Source organism: Scomber japonicus, chromosome 8, assembly GCF_027409825.1.
Source record: "Scomber japonicus isolate fScoJap1 chromosome 8, fScoJap1.pri, whole genome shotgun sequence".
NCBI classification, from domain to species: Eukaryota; Metazoa; Chordata; class Actinopteri; order Scombriformes; family Scombridae; genus Scomber; species Scomber japonicus.
In genome coordinates, this window is record NC_070585.1 from 19,301,250 (window position 1) to 19,321,551 (window position 20,302).

General features: G+C 38.9%; 1 protein-coding gene across 1 annotated transcript; it reads left to right on the forward strand.

The window, feature by feature from the left end:
* The first annotated feature begins 7,552 nt into the window (after positions 1–7,552).
* nxf1a (nuclear RNA export factor 1a) lies at positions 7,553–19,254 on the forward strand. Its single transcript, XM_053324012.1, has 21 exons — positions 7,553–7,774; positions 8,339–8,549; positions 9,724–9,877; positions 9,965–10,048; positions 10,226–10,330; positions 10,597–10,677; positions 11,070–11,139; positions 11,244–11,332; positions 11,524–11,631; positions 11,731–11,840; positions 14,577–14,613; positions 15,895–15,963; positions 16,113–16,168; positions 16,402–16,509; positions 16,966–17,024; positions 17,118–17,233; positions 17,325–17,367; positions 17,464–17,542; positions 18,556–18,738; positions 18,837–18,897; positions 18,996–19,254. The coding sequence occupies exons 1-21, from the start codon at positions 7,747–7,749 to the stop codon at positions 19,032–19,034; spliced, it is 1,890 nt and encodes a 629-aa protein (XP_053179987.1). The 5' UTR covers positions 7,553–7,746; the 3' UTR covers positions 19,035–19,254.
* Positions 19,255–20,302: the final 1,048 nt, after the last annotated feature.

The following is a 20,302-nucleotide window of genomic DNA, read 5'->3' on the forward strand; positions in this document are numbered from 1 at the left end:
TGTCGTACCTGGAAAACATACCTGACCATGATGCACTGGTCACTGCGGCGGCAGAGCTCCTGGGTTCAGCTGGCCGGACACCAAGGCATGTGTTATGATTCAAAACACACACATACACACACATACACGTGAGCACACACTGCTGTGAGAGTAATCTTTTTCAGGAATCTTATCTTATGTGTTTATTATTTATTCAGAGTTTTCAGATGAAGGATCTTTAAGTGAGGTATCTCATTGAGGATTACAGTACACAGACCTAAGTAATGAAACACACAGTATGTGGTATACAGCTTCAGTGAAGATGATGATTTTGTTCAGGCAAAATACATCATCACTCCATACAGTTTATTTAGTAGAGTGGTCCTGAAATCACATAATATCCAGTCTGCCTTCTTGCTTTTCTGAACTGCCTAGTTATTCTTCCTCCCTTCCTCCACGGTTGATGCTGTCACCAGGTAACCTGCAACTGAGCGAGGGAGGGGAGGTGCTGAAACTGTACAGTGAAGTGGAGGCCACGTGTCTGGACTGCCTGATGAGGGACCCACTAAGACCCTTTGTCCCGCAGTACCATGGTTTAATCACCAGGGGGGAGCACTGCTACATCCGCCTGGAGGACCTGCTGAGTGGCCTCAGGAGACCTGTGATCATGGACTGCAAGATGGGAGTGAGGTAAGGTTGTTATGGAGTTTTCAAGCTTGTCACATGATCTTCATCAGCATCCTCAGTAATCCCCCAGTTATCATTAAATCCATGTTGGCTTAAATGCTGAGTTTCAAAGTTCGTTCTTGACATTTGACTTTGGAAACAGCAGTTGTCAAAAAACAATCTCACCTCAAGGTCCATTTAGTAGTTGCTCTGGATTCCTGATTAATTGCCTTAGATCCTCTGTTTTTTAATCAGTCTAAAAATCTAACTCAAATTCTCAAATTACTATGTGTAAATGTGTATTCATAGAGCCAGTTCAGCTCTAGTGTGGCTGTTCAAATTACCCCTAATTGATCTAGAAAAACTAACAGTGTTTGTACTGGCATGTTTTCCTTCACAACGGCCCTTATGAGAGTGTCTTTTTAGAACATACCAGGAGGAGGAACTTTTGAAAGCACGGACCAAAGCCACCCTGCGGAGCGACATGTACCAGAAGATGATTAAAGTCGACCCATCAGCTCCGACAGCAGAGGAACATGCACAGAAAGGAGTAACCAAGTGGCGTTACCTTCAGTGGAGGGATACAACCAGCTCTACATCCACGCTGGGCTTCCGGATTGAGGGTGTCATGGTAAAATTACTGCACAATTTATGTAACCCAAAAATACCAATTTAAATTGTTTAAATTGTAACTGAACAGTTGTATTTCTCTCTCTCACTGTGAGTCAGATGGAGGACGGAAGTGTCCAACGAGACTTCAGGAAAATTCTGACCTTAGCTCAGGCCACGGAGGCCCTGCTGTACTTCACCAGGAGTCAGCTGGTTATCCTGGTCAGTTGTGTCTGTCCTAGAAAGATTAGTTATCTTATACTGCACATACCTTACATAAAGGTGTACACAAAACTAGAACCAGGTGTCACACTGTGTAACTGTGAGAGTGTGGGATTGTTCTCATGTTAATAAAGACACACATTTTGGCCATCAAGAATAAGAATATATATATATATATATATATATATATATATATATATATATATATATATATATATATTCTAAATATATTCTAAGTGAGCTTTTAGGGTTTACGAAAGATTGTACAAGATATTGAGCAGGAATGTGCAAATGTTCACAGCAAAAACAGTATGAGGGCTGCAACAAACAATCTCAATTAAAAGTCAATTATTTTATTGATTAATTGACTAGGCAATTGGTGAATGGCTATAGAAATGGTTAAAAATTATCATTGCTATTTCATAAAGCTTAAGATGTAATTTCATTGTCTTCTTTTGTCCTAACCAACAGTCCTCAACCCAAAGATACTCAGTTTACTGTCCTAGAGGACCTAGAAAGCCAGAAAATAGTCACATAAAAGAAGCTGGAACCACCAACCAGTTTTTGTGTAACTAATCGACTAATCCTTGTAGCTCTAAATACTATAAACACGTATATGTACATGCGAGAAAACACATTTACCATAACAAGTATATTGAAGTCAAACATATATGAAAATAATACATATTAAACATATTAATCTATTAATATATATGTAATGCTATCAGTTTGAAAAACATCAGTTTGAAAACCAAAAAGACACCAAGAAAACAAAACTGATGAAATTTGTACAAATGTGTTTCTTTCTTTAGTTTTTTCTTTTTTCTTTACTCCATTAATCGCTGTTTCTCTCCACCTGCTGATTTGGCATTTGATGTCTCTTATCATTTCATCACATGGATTGTTTCACTCTGCCTAACACTGCTTGTTGCCGCTAAACCTTAATTGTATTTCCATCTCTCAGAAAGCGTACCACTCCAGACTCCTGGCCCTGAATAATGCACTGAAGAATTCACAATTTTTCAGAACACATGAGGTTGGTTTTCATACAGAGACAAATCTGCCCTTTGTAAAAATCCTGCTTTAAAATAAGGATAAGGATATAATTAAATAGCAGCAACAGCATGACCGAGGCAAAAATTATGATCTATTAGCTGCTCATGTATTAACAACAATTTATATTCAAGTCTCTGGACTCAAGTCTATATTCTTATAATGAATCTACATCTATATTTATGTTTGACCTGATCAGGTGATTGGCAGCTCGCTTCTCTTCGTCCACGACCACAGCAGCAAGGCCAATGTGTGGATGATAGACTTTGGAAAGACAAACCCGGTGCCTGACACAAGAGAGCTCCGACACAATGTCCCATGGGCTGAAGGGAGCAGAGAGGACGGCTACCTCATCGGTCTGACCTCCCTCATCACTTCTCTTAGCCAAGCCATCAATGTGGCCTCCTGGCAGCAGGAAAACCACTCTGAGCAGGACAAGACTGGGGAGTTAAACAACACTCAAATTCAGGATCAGGTGGACAAAATGGCTGCTGTTACGCTTTAAAAGGTTGCCTCATTTCACTGAAAAGACAACAGAGAAAGAGTTGATGACAGAAGAGGGTTTAAATATAGGGGTTTTGTCTTTACAGGTGGAGGAAGAGGTCCAGTTCAGCTAAAATTAATAGAAATGTGATATTGCTGTTGTGCTTTTGTACATCTGGCATGTACATATGACAGTGCTTAGGCTCTCTGAGGGGCTGTCTCCCATCTCCTCCCTAACATTATTATTATTTTTTATTGTGTTCAATTGTCAGGCATTCTGTAATCATGAGGTAACCCAATGCTAATCTCCCACTCTACAAGTGCAAGGTGATCCAAGTGTTGTAAACAAATTTTGAGAATAAAATAGTCAGGTTTCCTTTTAAATTTTTCTACACTACAATGTTGATTTCTAATTTGTAGCAAATATTTAGTATACAGATGGTTAAGTATCTACCTAGCTACTATCCATCAGGCACATTGTTTAGCATGTTACATATATGTAAAAGCAACTTAGAAAATACAGTCTACATAGTAGTAATGTATCCCTAATAATATAATATAATAATATTTAATCTATGAACTTGTTTTAATTGCAAAAAAGCCTTGATATGTGACCTTCCTCACTAATTGCAGGATCAACGTTACAGCTCAGACTGTACTGACCCAAACAGACTGTACTGACCCAAACAATCTAAATAATGTGTGAATGAGCAAACCAGTGAGTGATGCTGTACCAAAATCAGTTGAATGAAACAATGTCAGCAACAACAATAACATGCTTTTACGGCTCCTTTATTTTCCTAATGGTCAGCCTATATAAAGTATACATTAATTTTTACCATAACAGTCAGTTTACTCCATTGTAAAGGCATCTTGTATGGAAAAGTATCACGGGTTCTTCAGTAGTATAGCACCATATTTCTTTCCCATACAGCATATTGGAAGGGCACAATTATGCGCATTATGTTAGACTTAGGGGAACCTTAAATGATATCTTTTACACTTTTTTACACTGGAAGGGCACCAATATAAGCACCTCCAGCTCACCCCATTACAACGGCAACTCATAGGGCACTGTGTTACATCTTGTGGGGAGTCTTTACAAGGCACTGTTACACATTTTCTTCCACTGAAAGGGTACCAATCATTCCAGACTGTCACATGCAGAGGCCTGACTTAACCCATATATCCTGATTTACCCATAACGGAGACAGCATCTACAACACTTTGATATGCTTTCTCCTTTGTGTGGGCACCTCAGAGCGACTTTTACCATGTTTACTCTACTATGGGGGCAATAGAGGTCATTTTCCTGGCATTTTGTTGTTTTGTATTGTTTTGTAACAAAGACAGACTCTTAAATTGTAGGAGATTTTTTCCTCCTTTTTTATCATCTGTTGAAAACAAAATGTGTATGATCATCCTCACTGACAAGGCCGATGAGTTTTGTGTGTGTGTGTGTGCGTGTGTGTGTGTGTGTGTGACTGCAAAAGTCTCACTTGTTACAACTCAAACTAAGCTCATTGTATTCATAGTGAAGAAATTCACTGTGAATCATACATATTAACACGCACAAACAGTTTATACAACTGAACACTCTTCCTGTAATAAGTCAGTCTGTCTTAAAAAGACTAAACATGCAAATAAAGGAGTCTTTAAAATACAAATGAAGATATTGATAAGTGATTATGTTGTATTATTAACAAGGATTAAAAAATGTTTTTGTTTAATGTTGTCTTTTCTTGGTCTTACAGGCTGTACTAGATAAATGATACAAACACTGTCCAAGCAATATGATATCACACGTGCTCAGTCTTCATACAGTATATCTACATCACAAATCATTTTCTTAGAAGCCATCCATGCTCACTTTCTTTGGGATTAGTGATGTCATGTCACATCATCAAACAACATGTACATCATGACAGCATGGGCTGTGCAGCACTGTCAAGATCAGTCAATCCTACAAAAAAAGACAAATAATTGTTTAGGAATTGGATAACTTTTAGCAGGGCAAGTCAACTCAACTAAGTTTATTAGCCATCTTTATGTCGGCCTATACTTTTGAAAGTATGTAAGTGTTTATAGGTGGTCAATGTATCTTTTGGTCATTCGATTTTCTAGGAACGTGTATTGAAAAACAAAAAAAGAGTGGTTATTTGATTTTCGTTTTAAAATACAACAGATTAAATTGAAATATGAGCTGTTTTTCTTTTTTGCCGTCAAAAAGGAATGAGCAGAACTTAAAATGGTTTGATGATTTTCTTTTCATATTTAGAATGATAAAAAAATAAAATCACCGGCAAACAGGCAAGATCCCAATAAATATTAATACAAATCTTTACAGCAAATCCTGTCTGTGTTAGGGAAAAGTAGCTGGGTCATGTGTAGCCTGTCTTTCAAAGAGAAAGGCTGCAGGTGGCACCTATCTTCCTACCGACCTACTTACCTTCCTTCCTTCCTACCTACCTACCTACTTACCTTCCAACCTACATACGACCTACCTTCCACAACCTTCCTTCCTACCTACTTACCTTCCTTCATACCTACTTACCTTCCTTCCTACCTATGTACTTTCCAACCTACATACCTTCCACAACCTTCCTTCCTACCTATCCACCTTCCCACCTACCTACTACCTACTTACCTACCTACTTACCTTCCAACCTACATACCTACCTACCTTGCGCAACCTTCCTTCCTATCTACCTACCTTCCTTCCTACTTTCCACAACCTTCCTTCCTATCCACCTTCCCACCTACCTACCTTCCTGCCTATACGTTCCTTTACTTACCTACCTTCCTATCTACCTACCTTCCTTCCTACCTACCTACCTTCCTTCCTACCTACTTACCTACCTTCCTGCCTATATGTTCCTTCCTACCTACCTACCTACCTACCTACTTACAATCCCACTTACCTACCCACCTGCCTTCTTACCCACCTTCCTTCCTACCTACTTACAATCCTACTTACTTACCTTCCTTCCTACCTAGCAGAGCCATGCTGTATATTTTCAAACTGCGGCCTACAGGCAGTACTTCAGGTCGGACAGCAGGGGGCGTCGTGCTGCAGAAAGCTGAGCGGGACAACGCGACCGACATCAGCCGATAGCAGCACGAACAATCACCGTTTCCAGTCTTAATTTAACAAATATCACGGTAAAAAAGACAAGTAACAGTTAATTGTGAAATACTGTCAGGTTGTGTCACTAGGTCCAGCGTAACAGCTCGCTAAGCTGACGTAACGTACCGCTCATCTAACCAAGGTGAAGCAGAAAAAAGCTAGTTTGTCTCAACAGCGAGGCTAACTAATTTAGCATCAGGAACTCTTATTTTTGGGGGGATTTTTAGCGCCACAGTAAGCAGCAATAGTTCCTCGAAGGCTGAGGCCGACTGAAGAGGTTTTCGGGATGGAACGGTTGCCTTTCTGCCGGGGCAGCTACCCCAACCTGGCCGTGGTGACCCGCGTGTTGAATCACAGTAAGTTTAATATTAGCTCTTTATCATCACGTTTGGACACCTTTGAGTCAAGTAATGAGGCTTTATAGTTGAAAGCCCTGGTAAAAACTACCTGCTCACACTGATTTGGCCTCATGGAGATTGCAGCTAAAATGTCAAATATTTAAACATAATCAAAGGTTAACTGTAGTCACTGGAGACCATGTTTACTTATTCGTATATACACCAGAGCTTACTGATGATATTCAGACCCTGCACAGTATCCACTCATAATTAGTCTCTATATCAAATTTATGAACAACAAATCATTAATGAATACCTCATTAGCCACAGATACAGTATTTATTAATCCGAAGGTTTCAGAGAACAAAGTTAATTATTTAGTTTTTAGGCTTTTTGTTTATGCAGAAGAAACATTTACAATCACACATTATTTATACATACATATATATATATATATATATATATATATATATATATATACATATATATAGTGTGTGTGTGTGTGTGTTTTACATAAAATACAGGAGAACATAACTTTAAATATATGAAATGTGAATGCAACATTATTTTTGCAATGGTGACGTTTGTAGATACTCTACAAAAATGTGTTAAGTTGAAATATTTACATTTTTGTGTATTCTGTGTCACATTAGGATAAGTCATCAAATTTCCAGGTTAAAGAAAAGTGTTTGAGTCTAATTTGAATGTACATAATTTATATTGTTAAAGTATTTAAAATGACATATACCTATATATCTTAAAACATGGCTGGAGGGGATCTCTCTCTCTCTCTCTCTCTCTCTCTCTCTCTCTCTCTCTCTCTCTGTATATATATATATATATATATATATATATATATATATATATATATATATTCATGTGTGTGTGTGTGTGTTTTTTAATAAAGCTGGAGAGACTTTACGAATGACTTTAGAGGAAATGTGCTCAACTTTATTGGCAGTTCCTTGTAGTTTACACTTGGATTGAACCGCGTCGGTTACGTCCCCCGGAAGAGGAATGTGCGTAAGCCTAGTAGTTCCGTCGTCTTCTCGTCAACACGCAGCGAGCAGGAAGGCTAAGCTAAGCTAACCTTAGCAGCTGGCCAAAGAGCAGCCCCTGTGTCGTCGCTCGCCTTTGTGTCCAACAAACTTAGGATGTTTCTCCCCCAGCCTAGTCTTTGTGTTTCGTGAGAGAGAGACGACGGTTCCTTCAGATATTATTTTTTTCATCCAGTGTTGTGTTTTTTTAATCTAACACTATCGCAGAAATATGGCGGATGGCGGGCATTACTACAACGGTAAGGAATCAGCTTCACCATAACTTTAATCTTACAGCTTGCTATTTGTGCCGTTAATTTTCAGACCGTGGGGAGTTTTTGGTGAGGAGAGAGGTCAGGAGCACTGGCTTCATGGTCCCAGGAGGTAAAATCATGTCTATGGGGCACCGTGGAGATCTAATCATCTTACTTTAGTAAACATTAGTATTTCTCCATAAACGTTATGTTGTTGTTATTACCAGTATTTATTGGTATTTGATTAACAAAGAGTGTGCTTTAGAGTTCAGACAGTATATATAAATGCATAGGTCGTGTTGTGTGTAGGCCTTGAGTGTTCATATGATCAAGATTACTTTTTCTCCCAGACAGCAGTGTTTTATGATTTGTGTTCCCCCAAACTACACTGCAAGCAATAAAAATGCATAATTTTGGCTCCATTTTGCCATTATCTCATAGTACATTTCCGAGTAAAGTTCATACTTTGTATTGTCCACTTTTATTTGGACTTAGTGCTTTTTGTTTGATCTTGTATGCATGTGATGTGATATGAGTAAATGAAATAACTTGATGTATGTTCTCTATCAGAGCACGATGATAGAACCGCACCACAGTTTCGCAGCCGCAAAGGCAGAGGATCCCACAAGGGTCGGTCATTTGACAGGTCCCGCAGGGATCGTCAACGGGGAAACCACTCAGGAGGGTTTGGAGGTCCTGGACCAAGGTCTAGGCTTGATGATCCCGATGGAGACGTAACCATGAGTGACAACTCTCAGGACAGCAACTCCCAGCACAGATTGTGAGTGTGGCTATTGGGTCAGTGTTGGTTTGAAAGGTTCACGTTCCCAAGCACCATGCCTGTTTGAGGCAGAGATCAGTTTTAAATTCATATAATGTTTAATTCAGGACATTGTACACCAGGGGCGATTGCTCTGAGACAACAACCTTCCCCTAAAATTTCATCAAATAAATTGTCACAACTGTCATATTAAATTCACAATAAAATTATAATTTATATCATATCAAATTTGCACTTGAATGCATTCGACAACTATGTCATCCTGTAACCAGCTGTTTATTGCCGGCACTGTTATTTTCCGACGTGATTTCTCTATCACACACGGGCAGTCCACTGCAGACTCAGAGCTTCAACTGTGTTCAATGAGGCTTCTCCCAACAGCTGTTTTGGGCCAGGGTGGGACAAGCCAGGATAAGACGCTCATTGGATAATGCGACAAACTCGTCAAATGAAGCATACAACAGCCTCAATTAAACACTCATTTTATTTGTAACTGCCTCGCTTCGATATGACAAGTTTTATGATGAAGATGTCAAGTGAGCTCCCCTGTTTAAAACACCAGCAGCCGCCACTGTTGTACACATGTCCTCCTGGACAACTTTCAGGCTCACAATTCTCCTCTTGCTTTAATCCTTGTGGGTTATTTATAATTTAACTCATCAGATATTTGTTAGAGGGGGATTAATTTACAAGCCCCAAAACAGGCACCAATAGGGCTTAAAGAAATATCAAATATCTTGACAGAAGTGCAAGAATAATAACTTTACAGTAAAATGAATCACTTTAATCTAAATGCGTTCATATTTGTAACTTACAGTTGACTTATTTCACATGCATAAAAAGACCCACTGGGTAACATGATATACATTTCGACTACAGCCGAGCAACAATTGGTGTTGGTAATGCACCATAAAAAGTAACAAGGCAGTCATTAAAGAGGAGGAAAGCGTATTTTCTTTGATGTTTTATGAGGTGAGAAGTGCATTCAAAATGTGTTTAGCACCTTAAGGATGGTTACTGGCTACTTTGAAAATTCAGAAACACCACAGGAAGCTCTGTCCTTTATAATCCTTGTGCCAAAAGGTCAAAACAGAGAAAGGGTTCCTAGAAATATTCCTGTGTTAGAAATGTGTAAAAGGATGGAATATTTATATCCCTGTCTTGTCTTTTTCAGCAACCCCTATGTCAGGCCCTTTCGCAAAGGAGATGGACGGTTTGACAGAGACAGGCGACAAGGCAAAGGGGGAGGAGGTGGCAGAGGAGGCGGAGGAGGCTTCAGAGGAGGTGGAGGAGGAGGGAAAAACCGATCAGGCTGGTACAAAGTGACGGTGCGTATTACATCAGTCACTACAGGACATCCATAATTATACCTTCCATCTGGTTGATTATATTTTCCCTTCATGTCCTTTTAACAGATACCACACGGAAAGAAATATGACAAGAAATGGTTATTGCCAGCTCTTCAGAACATCTGTACAGTACCATACACACCTGAACAGGTACGGTTCAGTCTGATTTATATAAATGATTACTAATAATAGAATAGATTTAGAAAAGCCATAAAGGGATAGTTTGCTTTTTGACTGGTTGTTTTTTTGATGAACTAGGGTGTAGACAATATCCTTACACTGTAGATGACTGTTCATTGTGTCTTTGTCTCTCCCCCATCTGTCCAGTACCATGTTGACCACAACAGGGCCCATTTCTATGTGAATGATTCCTCTGCTGCCAATGCTTTGCACAAATGCTCTCACAAGATCACAGACACAGAGGGTTACAAGGTACGTTGCAGTAATCCTGCAAATCTTGCTCTCACTGGTGCAGAAAATTGTCTGGCAAAAGTCTGACATCCCAAATGATCTGTCCTCTTACATGTATCATCAGATCATTGTAACATGCTACACCCTTCTATGCTGTAATTAAATTCTCATGCTATTCACTTCAAATTAACTGTCACTTACCAACCATTCTATATTGTGTTTACCACGATTCACACTAATCAGTTATTTACTAATCTCTCATGTTACCTGATGTTTGTTTCCTGAAGGTGGAAGTGCACGTCAACCCCAGCGCTCCACCATCCTTCCTCCTCCATGACCTGAAGCCTGAACATTTGGAGCATCTGAAGGTGAGCTAGAGGAAGTAGTAAACTATGGGAAGGATCTGAATGGCCCTCAAAAATACATTTTTGACCCTTTGAACTATTAAGTATGTCACAATATTAATAAGAAAAATATGCTGATTGAGTAATGGACGATTTTTGCAGTAAGCTCCATCAGTTAATTTCATGCACTGCACTAACCGGGGTTGGCTTTGTCTTGAATTTGACAGAAGTGGAAATTAGTTCCTGAAATAAAATGGTATGGTCTGAATAATCAAGTTTGATGGCAATATTTGCTAAAGGACACAATTTTGGGGTCTTTTGGAGACTATTTTAAAGCCACAACTCTCATTCAAACCCCATCACAATAATCTGCCCTAATGAGGCCTCTCATGTTGGCTGTCGTTAATCTTTCACAGCAATGCATGGCAAAACGTTTTGATGGCTCCCAGCAAGCACTGGACTTGAACAACATTCGCACAGACCCAGGTAATTGCGCTCCCATCCCTTTCACATATCAATTGTATGTATTGAAAAGAACACAAATTTCAATATTTTAGTATTTTGGTTGCTAATTTTATTTTATGTGACAGACCTGGCGTCCCAGAACATTGAAGTCATCCTGAATAGGAAGACAAATATGGAAGCTGTCATAAAGATAATTGAAGAAAACATTCCAGAGGTGAGAATGACACACATTTTTCTTGCATCCTTTTCTCCTTGTTTCCTGAAAGAACTTGATAATGTGGTATTCAGCATGCCATAAACGATTTTCTGTTGACATAATGTTAACACACATCCATCCTACTAGCCAACAAAGTGGTTAGTCAAACTGAATGTGCTTATATTGGTGCCCTCTTCTCCTCTTACCAGCTGGCGAGCTTGAACCTGAGTAATAATCGTATTCACAAACTGGATGAACTCACTGAATTAGTTACCAAGGTGCCTAATCTGAAGACTCTCAACCTTTCCCATAATGAGGTGAGAGTGGATGCTCAGTTGATTTTTTTCAGACCTTTAACTTTTTGGGCTTTTTGAAATATAAAAGTTATATTTCATTGTTTCCATGTGATTGTCCAGCTGAAGACAGACCGGGAGCTGGACAAGGTGAAAGGCCTGAAGCTGGTGGAGCTGTGGCTGATCAGGAACCCTCTGTGTGACTTCTTCAAAGATCAGGCCTCATACATCAGGTCAGTCAGCGATTCTGGGGGGTGAGAGGTGAAGTTTTTATGGAGGGGACACTGTGATGTGACTGTGTGTGTGAAGGGTGTGTCCAGGAGTCTAGCCTGTATGACAAGAGTAGCAGTGTGCTACAAAAGAAGATGAAGCACGCCTTTGTGTTTTGTGTTAGGATTTCTGTACTGTAACTGAAACCATTTCTCCAGCAGTCAAGGATGAACTTTTGGATTGAACAGAGCCAGCTGACACCAGTTCCTTGTTTGTGTGTGTGTGTGTGTGTGTTTATTAATGTGTGAGCTAAAAGAGGGAGAAAAGAACCACAGTAATTCATTTCAGTGTTTATGTTAAGTGATTCTTCTTGTTTGTTTTTTTTTTTTTTTTTGGTTTAATTTTACACAGGGTGTTTCTTCCTACCTAATGATTAACATTTCCGTTTCACGCTGCAAATTACAAAACATTTCTTACTTCCAAAAGTTGCTAAGAGGACATCTTAAAATGATGCAGCTCCATATTGTTTTCTTATCAGCTTGCCTTAACTCCACAGTTTGAACAGCCATCTTCTCTCTGCTAGTTATTCAGCTTCTCTGTGACAACACCCTTTCAATCCTACGTCTGCTTTGAGGTTCTCAGTGACGCTGTACCCAGCACTCCCCTGGTGACATCCTGGTTAGTTATCTCATGAACTGCAGTAAACACCATCACTCTGTTGATGATATATAACTTCAAGGGTAGACTGGGTAATTCTTAGGAGTATGTTCAGCATGACAGTCCTCTAAGACAAATTGATGTGTACTTCTATCAAAATATGTCAAGGACATCTCTTGAGCAGTACTGTGCAACAGTGTAGGTTGTTTATTGGAGAGAAGGCAACTCGGTTATCTAGACAAATGTTTGGATAAAACAAAGAAAATCCACAGCCAGTGATTTCCCCCTCCCCTCATAGAACTTGCCCACTCTGCAGCCTATGTCAGGCGAGTATGGAAGGCTGGATAGCCCATGACGGGTAAGATCCCACCTCGAAACCTCGGGACAACCTAAGGCAGGCACAGTCACGATTACTCAGCCTTAGTCCCTGCCTCACTGAGAACGCAACGAGAGGAAATGGAGAAGGCGGGACTACACAGGAGAAGCAGCTGGGCTGAGGCGCAGGGGGATGTGTGTCATTATCAATGACCAATGATGAGCCAAAGAAAAGGAAAAAACAGTCTGTCTCTACTCTTCCACTCAGTTGGTCCTCCTCAGCCTAAACGGGCCCCGACTGTTCAGTGGAAAGAGTTTGGCAAACACCCGTAACTAACCTCTGAAGGAAATATTTTCCTGAACTGGAAATTGAAGTTCAGTTTTGCCTGAAATAAGCCAATGAGAAAAAAAAGTGAGAACACTTCCTCTTCCCATTTGCTGATGGCTGTGATCAGTACAACAATCAGCTCAAATATTAAGCACAGAGGGCAGGGAAGGAAAAAATAATAATCATTTTAGTTAAATGTTTCATGATCTCCCTCTGTAACCAGAGGCTTCAACTCAAATTAAACAAGTAAAGGGTTTCAACCAAGGAGTGCTGTTACTGCTAGTGCAGGAAGACTCACCTCAGAGTTGGTGGTGGCAGTTATATAACTGAACACATGTTGCTTCAACTTCAACTTTATTTATATATCACTTTAAAACAACCACAGCTGAAACAAAGTGCTGTACATAAATAGATAAAACAACACAGAAACAGAAACAATTAACAGGAAATAAATACTAAAATAATTGTTTATTGTTTTTAAAACAAATTAAAAACAAAAAAACAATAACAAAAAAAACAAACCATAAAACACTAAAACACGGTTGAAAGCCAAGGAATAAAAATGCTGCTGTGCTTGTGCAGCTGGGGAAAGCTCTAGGATGCGTGGTGAGAGCTGGGTCCAGCTCACTCTGAGACCCGCTGTCCTTTCTGTTCAGCTCTATTCTCAGGTTTTCTTCCTTTGCTGATAATCGTGGACTGAGGCACCAACAAATTTGCACACATGAGTAGTGAGTGGCACTTCCTCTGAAACTAATTGACTTTTTCTAGACACATTTCTATGTGAATTTTTTTTTAAGTATACCTACCCAGCCCCTGTTTTGTTTTTTGGAGGTGCAGACTCATCTGTTCTCCAATATCTTGGCCAGAGTTTAGGGGGAAGTTAACACGAGACTGGCGGTAACCACCTCTCTCCCAGGATTTTTTTTTTTACTGATTTAAGAATGGATGCATCGGCTGGTTTCCTGTGCAGTCTCGTAGACTGCAGGTGTCCGCATGATTGTGAGTGTGCGTGCTTCTAGAAAAGTATGTTTGTGTTGCTTCCCCATGTCAGATCTGTGTATATCTCCATAGTGGGGGAGAGGGTGAGTATACCTGCTGGTAAGTACACTTTTGGGCGGGAGAAAGCATGAAACTAAAGGAAGGAAAAGAGTGTTTATGTTAGTCCATTTATGGATTCTACTTTTCTTACAAAGAATATTACATCCTGTGCATTTTAGTTCTGCTGATTTTTTTCCAGAAATGTGTAAATGATTGCATTCTCCCAAATGTCTCTAAAATGACATCAGCTGAACAGTGACATAAAGTGGATCAGCAGGTGTGACCGAGAGTGGTATCTGCAGTAATGAGCATCATTTATGTGCTTGTGGGTCATTTTTTGATGATAACTTTGTTGCTCTTTATTTTTTGTTTTGTTTTGCTTTTTTGTTTGTTTTTTGTTCCTGTTCCTGGACCTGACCAGTGCTGTGCGGCAGAGGTTTCCCCGTCTTCTCAAACTGGCAAGTCCACACATTTATTTCCACACCATCCTCCTCCTCTACATTAGGCATGCTTTTACATTGGTTGCATTCAAACCACATTGAACACAAATGGCAAAACTTTGGCTTTCAATCTTTTTAATCTATTTAGTCAACATAAATTCACAATCATTACCATGAATAATTTCTTGTACAGATGTTCATGCAAACAAAGATAAAAGAAAATGTGATAAGATATATAAACAAAACAATTAATATGTCATCATTCTTTCCTCATCCCTATATGTTTCTCTTACAAATTATTTATTCTTTCTCTTTTAGTCTTTTATTTCCTTTGACCGAAAAGAAGGTATAGACTGAAGCCTAAGCTTATGTGTCTACCCTTTTTTAAAAACATGAATTCAGTTTCTTCAAACAAAACTTACGTCAGTAGCAGTTTAAGTTCTCATAAACTAAAAGCATAAATATCCAGATACCTGATTTCAACAATTCACAAATCCTCATATTCACTTCTTACATAACTTTCTAATGTTTGGATTTCAAATAATTTCTTAAATGAACCCATATTTTTACTTTCAATTCAATGTCACAATCATTCCATAACTTCACTCCATACACTGACAAACATCTACTTTTCATATTAGTTCTTTCCCATTTCCTTTCAAAAATGAAATTTCCCCTCAGTGGATAAGTGCTTGTCCTCTTTGTGAATAATCCTTGCATACAGTCTGGAAGTGTTTTACAATGTGCTCTATACATTATGGCTTGGTATTGTTAAGAACCTCAGGATTCGATTTGATTTCGATTCTTTAGGTCACAATTCAATATCGATTCGATTTAATATTGATTTAAATGTTTCGATATCGATTCAGTAATAAGTAGAAATACACAAATAATTCATGATTTTAAAAGCAGACTCCAAACATCTGCTTTTAAAGTTAAAGGCGCTGGTTTTACACTGCTGCTACCTGCTTCGGTTGCCATGTTGTCATTGTTTGGGCGAGTGCGGCCTCCGTCCGTACAACGCAAATCACAATAAGGTGTTGCTCACTGCGCCCCCACTGGCCAGGGGCTTAAATGGATTCAGAGGATTTACTGAATTGATATTGAATCAGGGAAAAAATACATTGTAATTCATTGATGAATCGACATTTTCCTACTATACATTAACTGTAATGTTTTAAAGTTAACCAAATCCATAAACTTCAAATTTGAGAGTGCACACACAGTGTACAAAGTGGTAGAGCGGTTCAGCAGTGCTCATTTTTCTCTCGTGTCTTCCTCTTTGCGTGGCTTTTTTAGGATGGTTATGACCTTCCCCCACCCATTGGATTCGATGTGGAGACGCCCACCACCATCCCCCCCTGCAAGGTTACTTGTTTTATCTCATGTGACTGAATTGTACATGATGTACTCAAACTGACATATTGATTTGTCCTCTGGTGTACTTGACATTCAGTTTAAATGCTCCATGTGGTAACTTCTGTACCTGACTGATATATTTTCATTTGACCGTCCAGGGAAGCTGTTTTGGCTCTGATGAAATTAAGGCTCACATCCTTCGATTTCTGCAAGAGTGAGTTTCTACTTTTTTAAAATTCTTCTCTTAACAGTGAGTAGATCAGTGCTCTTGTTCAGGTTTAACTCACTGCTAATGTGACCCTGCTAGTGACTTGTAGTACTTCCAGTATTACATTTTATACAACATGTACATTTCCAGAAAAGGTTTCGTGGGCAAGAGACAATCAAAGGGTCAAAAAGGTTTCAGTACGGGAACACTAACTCATGTTACACGTGACTGTGTTGCAGGTACTACAATATATACGACTCAGGGGACAGACAGCCTCTCCTGGATGCTTACCATGATGGAGCCTCGTTATCCCTCACAACACCTTACTCCACACAAAACCCCTCCAGGTAAGAACACACAGACACACATGTGCATGTATACTATGGGTGTCAACCATAAACTGTTAATCTGAGAACATTTTTGACCAGTTACACACGTCAGTCTATGGGTTAATTGGCAAACACACTATGCTAATCTCGCTGCTAGTGTAATGTTAAAAACTGTAGCTTGGTGTGGGTTAGAGCTAGTCTAGTACCTTAAAACCGAGTGTGTTATGCCATAGAGAGCTACTGTGACTGAACGCATTGAAAACACTGAGAAGGATGAGTTTTATGTCAATGTTATCTGGTTAGTCACTGGTTAATAGGGGTCTGCACTAGATGTATAACTTGAAATTTGAGCTGTTCTTTAAAGTGTATTTATTTCAATAGCTCCATCCATCATTTGATTCTTTTACACTTTCAATTTAAGAATTTGAACTGTATTCACAGTGATCACATCTGTCCCTTTTCTCTGGTGTTCAGGTCCAGTCTGGGAGAGTACCACAAAGACAGTCGAAACCTGAAGAGGCTTAAAGACTCCAGTAAGTTTACTTAATAAGCTGTTGACCTGTCATGGGGTCTGAAAACAGGATCTTAATGGTTGATGTTTTCCTCTCTGAAATTTCCTCCTCCAGCGGTACGGTTCAGACTACTGAAGCACACGCGACTGAACGTGGTGGCTTTCCTCAACGAGCTGCCCAAAACTCAGCATGACATCGCCTCTTTCAACGTTGATGTGAACACCTACACAGTGAGTTCACATTTGTTCTCTTCAGTCTTTGCCAATCACTGCTTTAAATCACTTCTCTGTTTTCATTCTGCAAAATGTTTTCCATTTGCAGAACACGCTATTATCATTCACCGTGAGCGGAGTCTTCAAAGAAGGTGAGTTAGTTTTTGTGTAAACGTGATTCAGATGTGATTCTCATCCACTGCCAGAGGATCAGTGTTGACTTTGTTGCTAATTTGTTTGTTTTTCAGTTGCTGTTGACGGTAAATCCCGAGACTCTACCATGGCCTTCTCTCGAGTTTTTATCACAGTCCCTGCAGGGAATTCTGGGTAAGTCCAATGAGATCACTCATATATTCCCTGTTGCAATGTCTGTTTCACAATACTTGGTAACAACTGCTGCTCATCAGGGAAAGGAACTGGACTTTATATCATTGAGATTGACCATTTTTGATATTTGACCTTATTTATTGAACAGTTTACAATGTAAGCATATACAGAAAATAGGCAGAAAGAGGGTGTAACATAAAGGTCCCCTCCTAGATCTGAATGGTGACCTTACGGTTAGAGGTATGTAGGCCATCTGATGCCCCAGATTCATCGTTTCTTAATTGCTAGGATCTATAATTCAATATGGTGACTTTCTATAATGTTTTCAACTTTGTCTTAAATTCAGTTTCCTTATGGCTTTCTAAACTGAAGACCTCGCAATAAGAATAATGATTAAAGTGAATTATATTCATAATTCACTTGACTGACAGGTAGGGTCGGACATAAACTTTTGGAGCCAATACTGATATTGGGGACCCAATATCAAAATAAGGGCCAATAATCTTATATTTATAGAATATATACATGCATAAAAATATTTATATTTTTGCCACAATCCCTCAAATGTGATTATGAAACACTTGTTACAAAGGTATGTAATGGAACATGATAGTTTTTATAATTAAACAATAAATAACATCAGTGCACTGAAACAGTAAACTTCACTGAGAATTGAATAATTATACATTAAGAAAAAGTATATAAATGCTGCTTGTATAACTAAAAATATCTGCAAATCTCAGACAACATACACTGATACTGATGCATCTGTGCTAGTCCAATATCACAGGCCAAACTACACACAGGCCAAATGCACTCGATTGCAGGTTTATTACACACATTAGTAAAAACTACAGCAATATATTAGGTAGGAAAGTAAGATTTATTGCAGATATATTGTTTCAGTTCTACGTGAACATGAAAAACAGGAAACTTTACCAACAAGCCAGAAGGAAGAAGACGCACAGCAGTCAAAATCTCACGGTCTGTTGACTCTGTTCCTTCTCTGACAGTTTGTGCATAGTCAATGACCAGCTTTTCATCCGGATGGCCACAACAGAGGAGATCCGCCGAGCCTTTGTGGCTCCCGCCCCAACTCCATCTTCTAGCCCCGTCCCCACCCTCACTGCATCACAGCAGGAGATGCTTACAACCTTCTCACTGAAGTCTGGCATGAACCTGGAATGGTCCCAGAAGTGAGTGTTTTAATGTTTTGTGGACTTTTATAATGCAAGTTTATTTCTATATTTTTATGACTTCATTTAAAATGTCTCAACACTTACTCTTCATCTAGGTGTTTGCAAGACAATGAGTGGGACTTCAACACAGCAGCCGGAATCTTCAATAAGTTAAAGGTGACATTTACTTAAATGATGAGTTAGTTTAAAGATTGGTATCTATCATCATTATTATTGAAAGGCACTAAAATGCTTTTTTTCCCCTTTCGTTTCAGGCGGAAGGAAAGATCCCCGACGTTGCATTCATAAAATGAGAGGCACACTTCTGTGAAATAAAACATGAAGTATTTTTATTTATCCTTTTATTATTTGCCTTTTGTTTTATTCAGAATAATGTAGATCAAGTTAACATTTGTGTTAACCTAGATTTGACTGTTTGACCTGAAAACTGATGTTAAACAGTTTTGCTTATTGTTAGTCATTTGTACATACATCACTACATGTTTTCATAGGAATAAAGACACATTGCCAATGGTTTAACTTGTTTTCAATTTGGTTTGTTGTGAACATTTAACAATAAAAAGTATTTTGTTCACTTAAAGCCACAAAGAATATGAGTGTGAAAGTTCATTCTTGACCTTGGAAATGGGAGTTTAACGCACGCGCACACACACACACACACACACACACACACACACTAAAAATGTCTTTCTTTTTAATTTATGGAGTTCTCAAACGCATCCATCATGGAAAAAGATAGAAAGTTGATGTTGGATTACTGTTTTTTTTCTCTTCACAACACTGTTCTTATGATGAGTGACAATTTAGATGTTACAAAACAGCTTCCTCCTCCAAAGGAACTAAATAGGGGAATATGTGACAGCCACACAGTAAAAGTTGTAGCCTATAACTGACAGTTACATCACAGATTGCTTGCTTTGTAATGAGATGGCTTTCAATGTAGCGTTAGAGTTCCAGCTACAACTGACAACTATTTTCATTAATAATAATAATAATAATACATTTCATTTGTATTGCACTTCACATTTCAACAATCTCAAAGTGCTGCAGAGCAGAAAATAAAAGAAAAAGAAAAGGTTAAAAGAGAACATATAAAGGATACTTAGCAAAGAGGTATGTTTTTAGGTCTCTTTTAAACACATCTGCAGTCTGTGGGGCCCTCAGGTGGTCAGGGAGGGTGTTCCACAGCCTCGGGGCTGCAGAGGAAAAGGCCCCATCACCCATGATCTGTTGATTATTTTCTCAATTAATGGATTACTTACTCGGTACATAAAATATGAAAATGGCAACCAACTATCCACAATCTGGAGATATTTAGTTTACTCACAGAGGATCAAAGAAACGAATAAATATTAACAATTTGTGAAGCTGGAAAGAGAGCTGGAGAGAATTTGGACTCAAATTATTAAAATAATTGATTAGTTTAATAGTAGGCAACTAATTAATTAATCAAATAATTATTGCAGCTCTAGTAGAAGTCCATATTACAAAAGCATTTAAAGTGGTGGTGGTTTTAGCTATTGCAATGTAGAAAGTATGTGTCCAGAAGGAACTAGGTAAT